This window comes from Catharus ustulatus, chromosome 6 (assembly GCF_009819885.2).
Source record: "Catharus ustulatus isolate bCatUst1 chromosome 6, bCatUst1.pri.v2, whole genome shotgun sequence".
Classification (NCBI taxonomy): Eukaryota; Metazoa; Chordata; class Aves; order Passeriformes; family Turdidae; genus Catharus; species Catharus ustulatus.
In genome coordinates, this window is record NC_046226.1 from 32,139,842 (window position 1) to 32,154,752 (window position 14,911).

Genomic DNA, 14,911 nt, shown 5'->3' on the forward strand with positions numbered 1-14,911 from the left:
ATATATATATATATAGCATATTCTTTTTTATGAGCAACCTTTAAAACCTAAAGAAAAAATTCTAGTTTTATTTACTTAAACTATTTTTGATGTCTCTTATGTTTAGCTGGAGTGGAAGTAACATCAGATGGGGGCAGCCTTTTCGACTTCGACATATTACAACAGGAAAGTACTTGGCTCTGAATGAGGATGAAGGAGTAGTAATATTAGACAGAGAAAAGTCAGACACAGCATCTACAGCCTTTTGTTTCAGAGCATCGAAGGTAAATAATGATAGTGTTAATTTGTTCTGAATGTGGAGCACTCAAATACTAAATCTGAATGGTTTCAGTAACTGTATAAATTGTAATTTCTAAATTGAAGCTAATGCTAGGGACTCTGCGTTTAAATTCAAACATAAACAACCTGTGTCAAGAGCAACAAAGGTTTCATAGAGGAAAAATAAGGGCAATTAATAAACTTTAGAATAGACTAAACTGTTGCAAGTTTTAAAAAACAAGATTAAAACCAAATAGAGTGCAAGATGTGGTGGTTCAATATGAATACTTTAATACTTATAGACTTATTTTAGTAGGACAGAATCTCATTAAAGTGTTACATGTTCCATCTGTATTTGAATTCAATTGAATTCAGTTCATCTGCTATTCTTTATGCAGTGTGCTGATAGGAACTGAACTCAATCAAATTTTTCCTAAATGTAAGGCAAATGTAGAAACTGATTTCTAAACCATATGTTTTCAAATTCTGCTCTTTAGTGAGCTGCTAATTGCATGTTATTAGCTTTTTCATTGTTTCCAGCTGGGAAAAACATTACAAGGGAGAGACAATGAAGAATGATTATGGAAGTAGGCAAAATTAATAACTTTTTTTTTTCCCCAGGAAGTGAAATGTTTTATAATCAATGATGATTAATAGTTCTTGCATTCTTTAATGATTTTACTTAAAAATAGTTACCATAGCTGTTACAATGGGATTTTTTATTGATGACAAAAAGCTAAGTATTCCACATAATTCTGAATGCTATATGATCATTAAGAAAAAAGAAACCCCAAACTGAAAAAGAATCTTTAAAATTAGTTATACACTAGATAAAATCTAACAGTAAGTCATCACAAATGATAGACTGTTGTTAGTATAATAAATCAAATACTTCTTTTTAGCATGTTTAAAATAATGATGTTTATTAGTGTGACTGCATATGATATTTCATGAATTTTTATTAAATCAAAATAATTAAAAAACTATCAGGAAATTTTCTTAGATTGGTAAGATTTACCACATAGTTTCCCATGTTTTTGTTCAGTGTAAAGTCTATGCACTATAAATTGCACATATGATTTTGTGTGGGGGCATTTAGTACTGCTGTAATTTTTTCCCATTATTGGCAAATCACTGGATATCCCAGGAGTGCCCCAGCTACTAGTTAAACATTGAATTAAAATTCCTCTGATGTAGTCACTGCCTAATTGGACACCAGCTGTCCTGCTGTTTGTCAGTATTTTAATCTATGCACATAAATGTATACATTTTGAGTATGTCAGTTTAGTGACTATGTTTATGGGCATTAATAAAACAATTTCTGTTACCTTGAGTAAGCATGCTCTATTTTCTTACTCTTTTTGTTGAGGTATTCCTCAAAGGCGGTCTAGTGAAATTTAGTGCAGACTAAGCTGAAGTACAGTAGTAATTAATTATGCAGAAGTCATTCATGCCTACTGTATTTATACATGTTATGGTTGTTAATGTACATTTTCATATTAAATCCAAACTCAGTGTCTCATCAACTGTCCCATTTGTGCTGTCCTATACAGAAAAGAATGTTTTTACAGCATGATAGATTATGGATTTAGTGCCAAGAAAAATTGCTATTTATTTTCTGGGCATGTAAGAGCTGCACTGTCCCATGGGTGGAGACATTAGTGTTTCCAAAGGTGAGGGAATAAGCAATGATAACTTTTCCTGAAGAAAGAAAGGTGATGTTTGGGAAGGGAATAAAGCCCTAGAGTGTAAGAAGAAAAGGGCTCTTAAAGCCAAGTCTTCTTGCACACAGATTGAAGGAGGGGTGGAAAGGGCCATAGATGTAATAGACAGACTAGATTAGATATATGCAGGTGTTTTAATTTAAATTTCTGCATATATGTATTTGTAAATATTTTATTGGTTTATTTTCTCAATGAAGAAACCTTTTCATTTGCATGTACCTTAACATGGCATAAATTCAATGAAATTTCAAGAGATCTGTCTAATATCTTCACATCCAGCTGTGAACAGATTCTTAAAAATATGGTGCTGGATACATGTCTGCTCCTTAGACTAATAGAATAATTCTGATTGAGAAGGACCCTGGGGAACCATCTAGTCCAACCCTTTGCTCGAGGTAGGGTCAGCACCAGTTCAGACCAAGTTACAAATAAGCACTGCTGCTGAGTATCCAAAAGGAAATGAAACATTTCTTCGTTGTGGTATTCTTTCCAGTTTGGAAGACAACAAAAGAGTTTTATAAAAAAAATGTATTATCTTTGCCAGATAGCAGAGCTATGTGGATGTGCAAATCCTCAATCCATACCCTGGAGCATGTAACACATTACTTAAATAAAGTCTTATTTTCCAGCAGTTGTTATAGAGACCCTCTGGCTGAAAAAGCACCTTCTTCTTCAATATTGTTATATTCCACTTCAGCAAACTTGTGTATTCCTTGTTTGTGAAAACCTGTGATTGCATTCACAGTGTATTTACTTTCACTTTTTTTTCGTTTTGATGGATAGCATTGGAAATTGAAACACTAATTTTAAATTATAAAATTAAAATTAGAGTTTTATTTAACATATTTTTACATAATTAAGAACAGAAGGGAACTTTTTAAAAAGTTAAGATATGTGCTAAAGAACATTATGGTGCTGATTTCAATGAAAATAGTGTATGAAATAAATGCCTGTTTTGCTTCCTAATTGCTGCAAACTAATCTTACAAGCATCAGGAACTGATGGACCAGCTCCCTCTCCAAATTGCATCTTTTATTGGTTTTAATACAGAGCTTACTTTGGACAAATTTTTAAAATGTCAACCTTCATATTTTAAGGCAACAGATCTGTAATGCCTTGTGACAACAGAGACAGCAGTTTCTCTACACCAGATGGAATCCTGTTTTGAAATAGGATGTTCTCATTCCAGCAGAGTACTTGGCTCAGTATACACTGCTAAGGAGAATCTTGGGTCTGCTTACAAATTTCCTTGGGACTAAACACAGTGGAAACAGGAGGATATTTTAAAATAATTGTTTATTTTAATTTGCATAACCCAGCATTACTATTTGTGATTTCATAATTTATTTTTATGGTGGTATGTACAAAAAAATGAAAAAGTTATTGGTATAGTCTTGGTAAGTAACATTCTGACACATTGAAAAGTCACAGATGACTCATACAGAAGGATTTGATATCATATTGATATTACTGCCAACATGTAGCTGTCTTAGGGACTCAACATGGCATTAGGATGTCGTAATAGTATGGTAGTAATTATAAAGTTCAATTTGGTTTTATAATAAGAACATAGGTATTGCAAAGGCCTTTACCTCCATTTATCTCTAAAAGTTCAAATACTAACATTTAAGCTAATATTTTATAATTGTAATTTCCCAGTAAGCACTGAATTTCAGATGCAGTATTAAACTATTTTTTCTACTTATTTTTTTATGGGAAGAGAAAATAGGAGGTGAAATGAAAGTAACTGCTTTTTCCTTGTCAACTGGGATGTACAAATGTATAAAGCAAAGTATACAGTGTACACCAATACCAGTGGCAAGCTCTTATATCTGGAGACCTTTCATCTTTTTCTTTTGTTGGAGTATCTGTGGTAGTACTTTTAACACAATAACAGTGCAATATCAAATGATAAAATTTTAATCAGCACATGAAAGCTAGGTTTAGTAAGAGTTCAGCAGACAGGTTTCTTTGCCATTCTTGGGTCTAAACAAGCCCTTAAGCTGGCAAAAATGTTTCCCCTACTATTTCTTTACTATTGTAAAATCTTTGTAAAAAAAGTTGAGTTTATTTCTTCTGTTCACAGTGCCATTCTTCATATTCCTTATATCATGTAGGAATCTATGATTCTTTCTCACTTTCTAATTCTTGCCCTTCCTCTAGTATATTAAACATCTTTTGAAAATATCATCATGACAGCTTTGCCCTCAAATTCCTTTGTCCATTCCATCATTTGTTTGTTTGGTTTGGGTATTTTTTGTTGTTGTTGTTGCTATTATTTTTCCTTTGCCAGCTTCCAGGCCCATGATGTGAACTTTTTTCTTTGATTTAATTCACTGCCTGAGGGAGTTAAACTGAGACTAGATTGTGAGGAGGGAGTTTTAAAAGTCAAAATGTTTGGATATTTTACTGTTAAGATATGTACAAATATCTAGATAAGAAAAGGGTTTATTTCCCTTCTCCCCCAGTAATCTTTGTCTGACTAGACTTTTCAGCTTATAAAATACACTGTGTCTTTGCACACTGCGATCAAATTACTTGGCTGCAATCCTAGAGAAGCTGGACAGAGTGCCTAGCGCACTATGAGGAGGAATTTGTGCTGTATTTCTCAAAGTGAAAACAGCCTTCAGGCCCCTGAAATAATTCTGAGAATGTATTTCAGAAATGAAAAAAAATGGGTTTTTTCACTACGTTTAGTGTTGTCAAAAGGGATCAGTATCACTCAGTTTTTTCAAAAAACTTGATTAGATTGCTTCTTACCACATTATGATTTTTTTCTCTGAAGTTTTCATTGATGCTTGATTGTTGATGCAGACACAATATTTGAAGAAAATGTATTATTCTTCAGTTTACTATGTAAAGACAAATAATTAATTACTGACAGTTAGTGAATTAGTTCTATTTTATTGTATTTTTTACTCAATGTCCTCACTGCCAATGTGTATTGAAATAGTTCATGTTTTTCTATATGTTACAGGACAGCTCATGCAAATATAATGTGACATGTTTTCCCCCTAGTCTTGACATTGAAATGGTATCTCCAAGGAACGTCTTGTAATTTCATTCAACTTCATCTTGGTGTTATAATGTTTCCTGTTTCAACTGAAATGATTGTTGAAATATACATATAAATAAAAGCAGCTTAGCATAGATATAATGCAATTCCTGTTTTCTCCAAAGATGTTGAACATTATATAATGAACATTATATAACCCTGAGATGAAATTAAAAAAACTAATTACACATGTAAAACCAGAGCAATCACATGTACCCATAACTTGCTATTGCAAAGTTTGCAGTATAATTCTATTCTTATTCCTGAATTAATTTTTAAAGGACATCTACTTTTTTCCAAAGTGGTGAAGCCTTAAAATTCCCAAATTGTAAATTAAGAATAATGGGATTAAGAAAAAATTTGGTTTAAAAATTGAATGCTGCAGCCAAGCATTGAGCAATGTCTTTAAAAGAGGTTTGAAAGAATCCAAATCTTACAAAGTGGATAAATAAAAACTCTATTCATTTATTTATTAATTCATTTATTTAATTTATATAAATAAATTGCAAAATTGAGAAATGCAAAAGTAAAACAAACATAAAAGCCAAATTGTACTTCTAAAATACTTAGTATTTTATTTTTTCATGGTTTTTCAATACAGAGGCTTAATTCTAAACAAAGTGTGTACCTGTATATCCAAATTATAAACAAAAATTATTCCACATAAAATTATTTTTACTACATTGCAAAACAGGTTGGGTTTTTTTTCATGTCTAAGCTAAAATTCAGAAATTTTGGCTACATAGAGTTCTACAGACTGTTAAACTGAAACTTTTTATACATTAGCAACTCTATTACTGAATAGGTTAAGAAAAACATCTGAAGATTTTTTTTTATTAATCCACTTTTTGGATTTAACTTGATTTTTCTTGCTTAAGTGAAAATGATGCTTCAGATTTGAAACTATTTTTAATCACAATCTGAAAGATTAATTGTACAGAAGCTGAAGTTATGTGAATTGAAATTGAGCTGCACCTTAACAGCATAAGTAGCATAAATATTGTTCAGCACTGTAATATGTATTCATGTAGAATTCAATGCTCTATCTTATCCCAATACAGAGATTAAACACCAATTTATTTTATCTCCTTAGGAGCTGAAAGAAAAGCAGGAATCCAGTCTCAAGCGTGATATTGATGGAATGGGTGTCCCAGAAATCAAGTATGGAGATTCAGTCTGTTTTGTCCAACATGTGGCCACCTCCTTATGGTTGACCTACAAAGCACAGGATGCTAAATCAGCACGTTTAGGTCCCTTGAAAAGAAAGGTAATGTTTTGGGTTTTTGAATTACTTGTGAAATCAATTTGTAGGTTTAATTGTTTTATGTTTTTATTTTGAAAATGTGAGTATTTCACTCTGAAAATTAAAACAATTATGGATATTAATATAACCACGTAACTGAAGAAAAGCTTTGTCATTAAGAAATGTATTTACTACTTTTATTCTCAGAAGAGATTATTAGTTTGTGCTCAATTTTTATTTTTACACCAGTAAAAGGCAGAAATTCCTGATTTAGATATTTATTTAAAATCTAAATTCAACTGTTGTAACTGGTGCAAATGAATGAGTCATCTAACATTCACTAGTGTTTTAAGATTTTTTAAATTAAGTATATTATGTGAAATGGCAATTGAATTTGTCACTTAAGAAATGGCCTTAGAAAATAATCAAGTTTCTTAAGAGGTATTAGAGAATAATTTCCTCCCAATATGTTAGATGTAATTATGATTCAACATGAAGAAGGTCTTTCTTTCAGTCTTTTGATTTTAGGGTATGACTATATTCTTAATTAGTGGCATATAAGCTGTTACAGCTTCAAATTTTATTTGCATATTTCATCCAGTGTTAAGGTGTTTAGTACTAGCTTCACATAACTTCATCATTACCAAAGGAATCCTTTATTTTCTATTTGTAGATTTTTACAACTTGAACCCATCACTAGAAGGTGAAAAATAAAAAATAAAAGTTTATTACCGAGAAGAGACTGTAATTATTCTTTAGTTACTTGTACTCATGTACATTCATAAGAGAATACCCATCCACAAGCACTGCAGTACAGAGCAATGAGGTTGCCATCACACTCCCTAGGCACAGTCACATTTATTCATACACAGCACACATGGTCATCATCAGTGGGCAGTGAGTGCTCAACCCCTCCACTTCTCAGCAACCTGGCAGATCAGAGAAATTCTTTAAATGCCAGTCATTCAGTCTTTTCTTCATAAAAAATTAAACCACATAATCATGGCTTTTTCCTTTCCCATGCCACAACTGACTATGTCCTGGACCTCAGAAGGTCCAGTTTTACTTCTTGAAAAGGTAGTGTGTGGATTCTTCCTCTGTATTCAATGAAGAATTTTACAATAGATTCCTGAGGCATTTAGTATTTTGTTTTCCACTTTTCCGCTCAGCAGCAAGGGACTAAAAGAACCTCCATAATTGCCTGTCACTTTTATTCTCCTTTGAAACTGTTTCCTTCATGTTCAAAGGCTTCAAATCTTTTGTTGCGCTCTCACCTGGAGAATTCTGTCTTGTTAAGTGCCTTCAAACAGAAGAAAATCCAAACCTTCTAGTGTCATGCAGTTGATATTCCTGTGGAGGCAAGAAATAGTTTTTCGTACCCTGCAATATATGATACTAGGCTATAATCTTGTAAGCAATTTGAGATATACATCCACTTAAATTTCATATAAAATTATTTTTTCTACATTGGAACTGAAGTCATTGCTTAGTATTCATCCTCTGCCATCGTTGTGTCAGTGACTTTTTTCTTTCTCTCACTGTGTTCCTTCTGAAGCTGGCCTGCAGTTTTTGTAACATGATCCATTAGCCCTAGGAAGATTGAGAAACACCTTGCAAGAGGCAAAGGATGCTTTTCTCACATAACCTAGCTATTATCACTGTCAGCTTCTGGAAAGCTATAGAGAGGAGAAAACACCTATGAGATTAGTTCTGTTAAAATTCCAAGTAAAAAATTCTGGGTTTTGGCTTTGATGTAGTTTCATGTATCTAATTATTATACTAACAAATATGAAAGAAAATCTGACATCACTTATGAGGCTTTTGTAGCATGATTTCTGCCAGAATTTTTATTTGCTGTCTCTCTCTCTCTCTCTGAGATTGTGGTAGCCAAGGATTCAATATTTGCCAGGTAATAATGATTACATCAATATTCTTGTCAACTTCCCTCCACCATCCAGTAAGTGATGGATGTCTATCTTTTTAGTTTGAGAGCTTGCTTTTGTGCAAGCAATGAACTCCTGCAGAGCTCCAAAATGCTAGAGCTCAGGGAGTAGAAAGACATATGCTGCATGATTTGGATTCCTCTGGAGTGTTGGTCAGTGCCTTGCTGTACTTCAATAAGCAAGGCAGTGCCAAATGCCCCTTTTTATATGCACAGAAGCGTTTTATCTGAGGAATTGATGTAGCCAGTGCTGGATGCTTCTGCCTGTGATGTTCTTACTGGAATTCTAAATAGCACTTTCCTGTCATTGTGATGTTTCTGAATGATTTGAGGTATGGGTTGTTGGCTGCTTTTCTGGGGTTTTTTTGGTGGTTTTTAGGTTGGGGTTTTTTTTGTGTTTTGTTTTCTTTTGTTTTATTTTTCTCAGAGAAATAGGAAAGATTAGGTCCTTCTAAATGACTTTTCCCTCATCCACACTGCATACTTAGGGAAAAGAGTGCATATCTGCTCTACAATAATGAAGATGCAATTATTTTGCAAAGCATGAGAACTTTAATACCCTATCTGTCAAATGTTCTCATTCCTGTATCTCCAAAATCTGGAGCTACATACAATGGCCTGAGGAAACATTATATGATTGTCAAACGTTTTCTTAGTTTTGTGATGGGAAGAACAGATCTACACTTACTCTTCAGTTTAGAGACCTCAAGACCTTCTCCATGGAAACAGTGATAGTTAAGCTAGTAAAGTCACCCACAGGGTGATTCTATATAAAGAAGTATCTGAAAAACAAAAAGAGGAAATATGACAAAATTTTAAACTAGTCTCATTTAAGAAAATATTATTAATGTAATAATTCAAAAATATCATCCCAGTCTTCGCCATCCGTATTTCCATGGATTCTGCTGTCCACATAAACTCAGCAGGTGATATTTGTCTCTTTTAAAAGTTCTTCCTCAGCATGTTTGAAGGAACAGAGCACATGTGTAGTGTAGATTCTGCCAAGCATAGAAAATATCACTTCCCAGTGCTTTGATACATCAGTGTGCTGTAGTATGTACAAAAGCTGTTGGTAAATAACTTTCCCATTCGTGGCAGCAACCACTTGCATAACATTACTTGTTTATCTCAGAATTACTCCACTGACTGAAAGGTGGGCTGCAAATTTTTATTAACTCAAAGCTAAAAACATGCAATTTTTTGGTGGAGAATTCAGTAGATTGCCTCTTGGACAAAGAAGCTGCATAACTCACATCTACTTCTTACAAAATTGCTGTAGGACTTTAATGACTCAAAATGACCAAGACTTGTTTTTGTCACATCTAAAAATTATGCTAGCTTTCTGTTTATTTGTGTGTTTTTTCAAATTCAAATATTAAAATCTCATAAAAGGATCTCTGTTATTGCTTTGAAGTTCGTATGATGTTCATATCTGGTTTGGATAAGAATACAGCATATTGTGTAGAAATAGTTGAATGAATCAGAAGTTTAGCAGCGCTGTAAAATTTGCCACTTCAGCTTGATTTTTCTTGTCAATAGACTTAAAGCATAAATCCTTTCCTAAATGATGCTTAAGAAAGTGAAGTTCCTCTTTCCCTGAGAAATAGAATACAGAAAAATGACACTTTTTGTTACAATTTGAAAATGTTTTTAAGAGAGCTTTTTTAATGAATTCTGGAAGAATAAAATTGCATTACATTGTCTTCTCTGAATAACTTATGTGAGACTGAAAAACTTGTATTTTTTTAATGGGTGTTTAGATAAAGTGATTAATGAATCTGTATATATGCAAATTATGTTTTTCAGTGCAGTATTGAAATGTGTGAAAAAAATATTTAAAAGCAAAAAGGTTTTTCAAGTAACTGTTGTGATAATTACTGACTCCCAATAGGTTATATTACACCAAGAAGGTCATATGGATGATGGTCTCACATTACAAAGATGCCAGCGTGAGGAATCCCAGGCTGCTCGAATAATTCGCAATACTACAAGCTTATTCAGCCACTTTATAAGGTAGTTGTTACAATGTTTTCAAAGTATTCAAAAATTAAAATAATTTCTCTAAGAGAATACTCAGGTCCTGCTTTCAAGCATTTGAATTAAGAAGCTACTAGAAATATCTTTTTACTGATTTAAATTTGCAATTTTGATTAGTAATGCCATTAAATAGATAGAACAGTTTATGTGAGATTATTTACGTAGAATCTAATACCTTGAAGCCAAAAGCAAGCTGGATCATAATTCAGGTCAAAGAAAACATGAAAACTGATCTTAGTCTAACTCTGTTAGTGAATATTCAAAGGTACCTAGAATTTTGTGTAATTAAATCTATATGAATGCATTTTGCACTGAAGAAACTACTTTTTGTAGTTCTTGGCAGAAGTTTTAATTATGATGATGAAGTGTTCACCCTTGAACACTTGATGTAATATTTTATGAAAAAATAAAGAAGTTTGAGATTAATTACTTGCCCACCATATGAGCCTGTGTTTAAAACATTATTATTTCAGTATCCCAAGAACCTGCACCACTCCTTTGTATTTCTTGGGCTGAGGACATAGAACAGAACTACCTTTGCCAGCAGCCTGGTGCCTGCTAGATGATACTTTTTATAGTAGTCAAACTGTGGAAAACTGGGTTATCATACAAGATTAAGAAAATACTTGAACAGAAAAAGACATTATTTCACTGACAATATAGATACCTTTAAATGCTTTATATTTTAAAATCCCATCCTTCTTTACTTACTATATGGAATAAATACAGAAAATCTAATTCATTGTTACAATTACCTGCTACTTTTGTGCTCTTTTTCCAGAGGACTGTGGGTGTACAACTTCAGTAACTGCTAATGTTACTGCACACTACACCTATAACTTAAATGAGATTTAAAGTGTCTAAACAATTACCGTAGAAAATGAACTTTCATCTCTTTTTTTCTTTTTGCTGAATTACATTGTTTCTTCTTCTAATTTTTTTTTAAACATTCTCTCTGTTTATATCAGAAAGGGAAATATGATTCCAGTTCAGGAAGCTCTGAGTGGTGGACACCCAAATAATAGATGAATGATGTTCAGTAAGGATCATCCGTTGCTTATATTCACACATCAGTAACGAGACTTCATTTAGATACTATAAGAGAATAGGTTGCTACATAATACTGTAAATTACAGGGGGGAAAAGATTAATGCTGCCAGTCTTGTTGTTTTCCATAGTGGAAACAACAGAGCACTATCACCCACTGCCCTGCCTGTTGAGGAGATGGCTCAGACTCTGCAAGACCTGATCACTTATTTCCAGCTTCCCGAGGAAGACCTGCAACACGAAGATAAGCAAAACAAACTTCGCTCACTCAAAAACAGACAAAATCTATTCAAAGAAGAGGTATAGAGAAAGGGATTTTTGCCTTAAGTGTATGGTCTCACAAACTTTGAGAAAAATCTATATATATATTATTATATTATAGGTAGATATTATCATCTAGATATATGCATATGATCTATAATGTAATGTTCCTAGCTGAAATATAAATATATATACATACAGTAATTTCACAACTATAAGGTGCACCCTTTTGACTAAAATTTTCCCCCGAACCCGGAAGTGCACCTTATAGTCTGGTGCGCCTTATATGATGTACAAAGTTGCGACATTTGCCACCTCGGAAGTGTGAGCCGTGGGGGGAGCCGGCAGTGCCGTGGCAGCTGGGTGGAGGCGGGTCCGGGGGCCTGCGGCACCGCCCCTGCTGGGTGGAGGCGACCCCAGGGGCCCATGACTGCCAGGTTGAGGCAGGGCTTCGGCCAGCAACCGCACGAGGGGAGCTGGGGGCGGAGCCTCACTGCAAAAAAAAGGTGCGCCTTATAGTCCGGTGCACCTTATCTGATCTACAAAGTTGCGAATTTTGCCGACCCCTGGGGGTGCGCCTTATAGTCCGGTGCGCCTTATGGGCGTGAAATTACTGTGTACATATATATATATATATATATATATATATATATATATATATATATATATAAAACTTGTCACAAGCCACACCCTCTGTAATAAAATTAGATTATAATACCTCTGATCATCTTTAAATGGATCTTATTTTACAAGCATTTTCTTTTTCTCTCTGTGAATTATACCGCCTGGATTTTCCAAATGAATAATAAACCCTTCATCCAATATATTCCTGATGTCTCTTCTGCCCTGTGAATCTGCCTGTAACTTTTTACCTCTGGAAAATCTAGAACCTGTTTCAGAGAAGGATATGTATTACGTAATTGTTGAAATGCTCCTCTCTGAAAATGGAATAACTACATTTTTGTGGAAATACTAAACATATTTTATGATACTTTTAAATGTTTGAATTCCTTGTAGGTTTTCAATGCCATTTGAGAGTGCAAAGTGAAGTTACAAATATCTTGCAGCATTTAAAATTCTTTGGTTTACAGATAATTTATTGGATAATAAAATTTCCACCTTTTAAAATCAATTAAAATTCCTGTAGATCTAAATTTAAAGGGTTGTTTTTCCTTATGCAAGGAAGATTTTATGTAAAAAAGAATGTCCTTAAAAACTGTAAAAGCCTTTGTTTTCAGATTTTTATTCATTATTTTGCATAATACCTGGTTGTGTAAGGAATGCAGAATCATTCTCTAAAATTAATTCTTTTTATACAGAAAAATACATTAAGCACAATTGGTTTGTTGCCTGGGATTTTCCTAATTGAAGATCATGCAACCTTCCAATTTATATAGGAAAAAGTATTTTAAAAAACTATGGCCAATGCTTTTTCATGTACAGCCCACTTTCCTCTCTGTCATACGTATTTAGGGAATGCTGGCACTAGTTCTAAATTGCATTGATCGCTTGAACGACTACAACAGCGCAGCTCATTTTGCAGGAATTGCAAGAGAAGAACATGGTGGTACATCATGGAAAGAAATTTTGAATCTCCTTTACAAATTGTTAGGTAAGTTCTTCAAAAACATACTAATGTAAAAAAAAACCAACCCAGAATATGTACGCTTGGTGTTCTACTTGCTGTTTCACCACCAAAGAATACATTCTTTCAGTATTGTTCAGTTTATTATGCAAATTACAGAATTTCTTCCATATAGTTACTGCTATTTATTACAGAGAAAAATGTTTATTGAGTGATTATACATCAGAAAATTAGATCTCAGGAAAAAGATTTGTGAAGCATGTCAAAACCTTTTTTTTAATTTAAATGTACCTGTGATTTGCAAACAGATGTGAATTATTATTTTAAAAATTAGAAAAAACTGGAAAACAGTCCTTTTATATCAAGCTGAAGTCTTAAAGCATTAGTCAGATCTGCTTGATCCGTGTTTGTCACTATTTATTAACTAAAAATAAATATTTTTTTCAATATCAATGGCAGATTTCTAGAGCACTGCTATTCAAGAACAAACTGCTTCTGTGTTGTAGAATGACCAAATTTACAGAGCAGGAAAAGTATGTATGTGTGTATTCTTAACATTTCTTATTTGATACCTAGTTTGCATTATTCTGCATTTAGGAGAATCTTGTCTTCTGATGGAGATTAGATACACTCTATTTTCATTACAAAGGAAGGTAGTTCTGATCCATAATGAAATAAGGAAGCTAAGAGTCCACAAGAATATAAGAAAGCAGGGGATGTGCTTTGAAGCATGAAGTTATTCACACAGAACAGACATGCAGGTGCTTCTGATGAAATGTCATTGCCTTAGAAACTAGAAAGTTACCACTGACTGCTTTTTACTACAGCCTTATGAGTCTGAAGAAAAATAGGATAAAAAGAAACTCTCTTTAGTACTATGTGGACTTTTTCAGATTTTTATCTTGATTTTCATCTGCAGACACATTTTGAACACAGTTGTTCTGATGTGATATTTATTGTGCTTCATAATAAAAATAATTGACACTTCTATACAAAAGGTGGGTTTTTGTTGCTTTTCCCTTCTATGATCTATGATTTCTAGAAGGAAGAAAGCCAACAGTATTGCTTGAAAGACTTGAATGTTGATGAACTTTCAACAAGCAGTCTGCACTACTGAAAGACTAAAAGCTATACATTCTACAACATTGTAATCAGAAAGTGGAACTAAACACCAATATTCCTAATCTGCACTTGACCTCAAAATTCTGCATATGATCTTCCCATACTTGATAGGAAGAAATAAAAAAAGAAATGTTTCAGCCCCATAATCATGACCTTGCTTGTTGTCATGCAAGGGTGCTGGATAACTTCTATTTAAATTTAGCAACAAAGTAAAGCATAAAAAACTCACATGTTTTGCTGAGATTTTTGTTTATCCAGTCGACCCTCTTCAACTTAAAAAACTGTGTACTCCTTAGAAATTGTCAGTAGTTGATATTCAAAGTAATGAAAATCTCAATTCTTTAGTACAGTAACATATATGGACTTGTCCATTGTTTAATGGAGTTACTCTAAAAATTGTGTTAAAATACATATGAAAAACATGGTTGATTTAAAATGGAAATCTCCTGTTATAAAATTATACCTTGTGTTTTTTCCCAGCTGCTCTCATTCGAGGCAACAGAAACAACTGTGCTCAATTTTCCTGTAACCTTGATTGGCTAATCAGTAAATTGGACAGATTAGAATCTTCCTCAGGTGAGACTCACTTTTACAATGTAAATTAACTATCAGTCAACGTTTCTTTTACATTATTGAC

General features: G+C 33.3%; 1 protein-coding gene across 16 annotated transcripts in view; it reads left to right on the top strand.

The window, feature by feature from the left end:
* The window catches only part of RYR3 (ryanodine receptor 3), a 200,352-nt gene that overhangs the window by 62,463 nt on the left and 122,978 nt on the right, over window positions 1–14,911 (top strand). For all 16 annotated transcript variants that reach the window (XM_033062284.2, XM_033062289.2, XM_033062285.2 and 13 more), the window contains exons 11-16: window positions 107–263; window positions 6,131–6,304; window positions 10,114–10,235; window positions 11,438–11,606; window positions 13,041–13,179; window positions 14,755–14,850. In XM_033062284.2, the coding sequence (XP_032918175.1) occupies window positions 107–263; window positions 6,131–6,304; window positions 10,114–10,235; window positions 11,438–11,606; window positions 13,041–13,179; window positions 14,755–14,850 (857 nt within the window). The remainder of the gene's footprint in view (window positions 1–106; window positions 264–6,130; window positions 6,305–10,113; window positions 10,236–11,437; window positions 11,607–13,040; window positions 13,180–14,754; window positions 14,851–14,911) is intronic.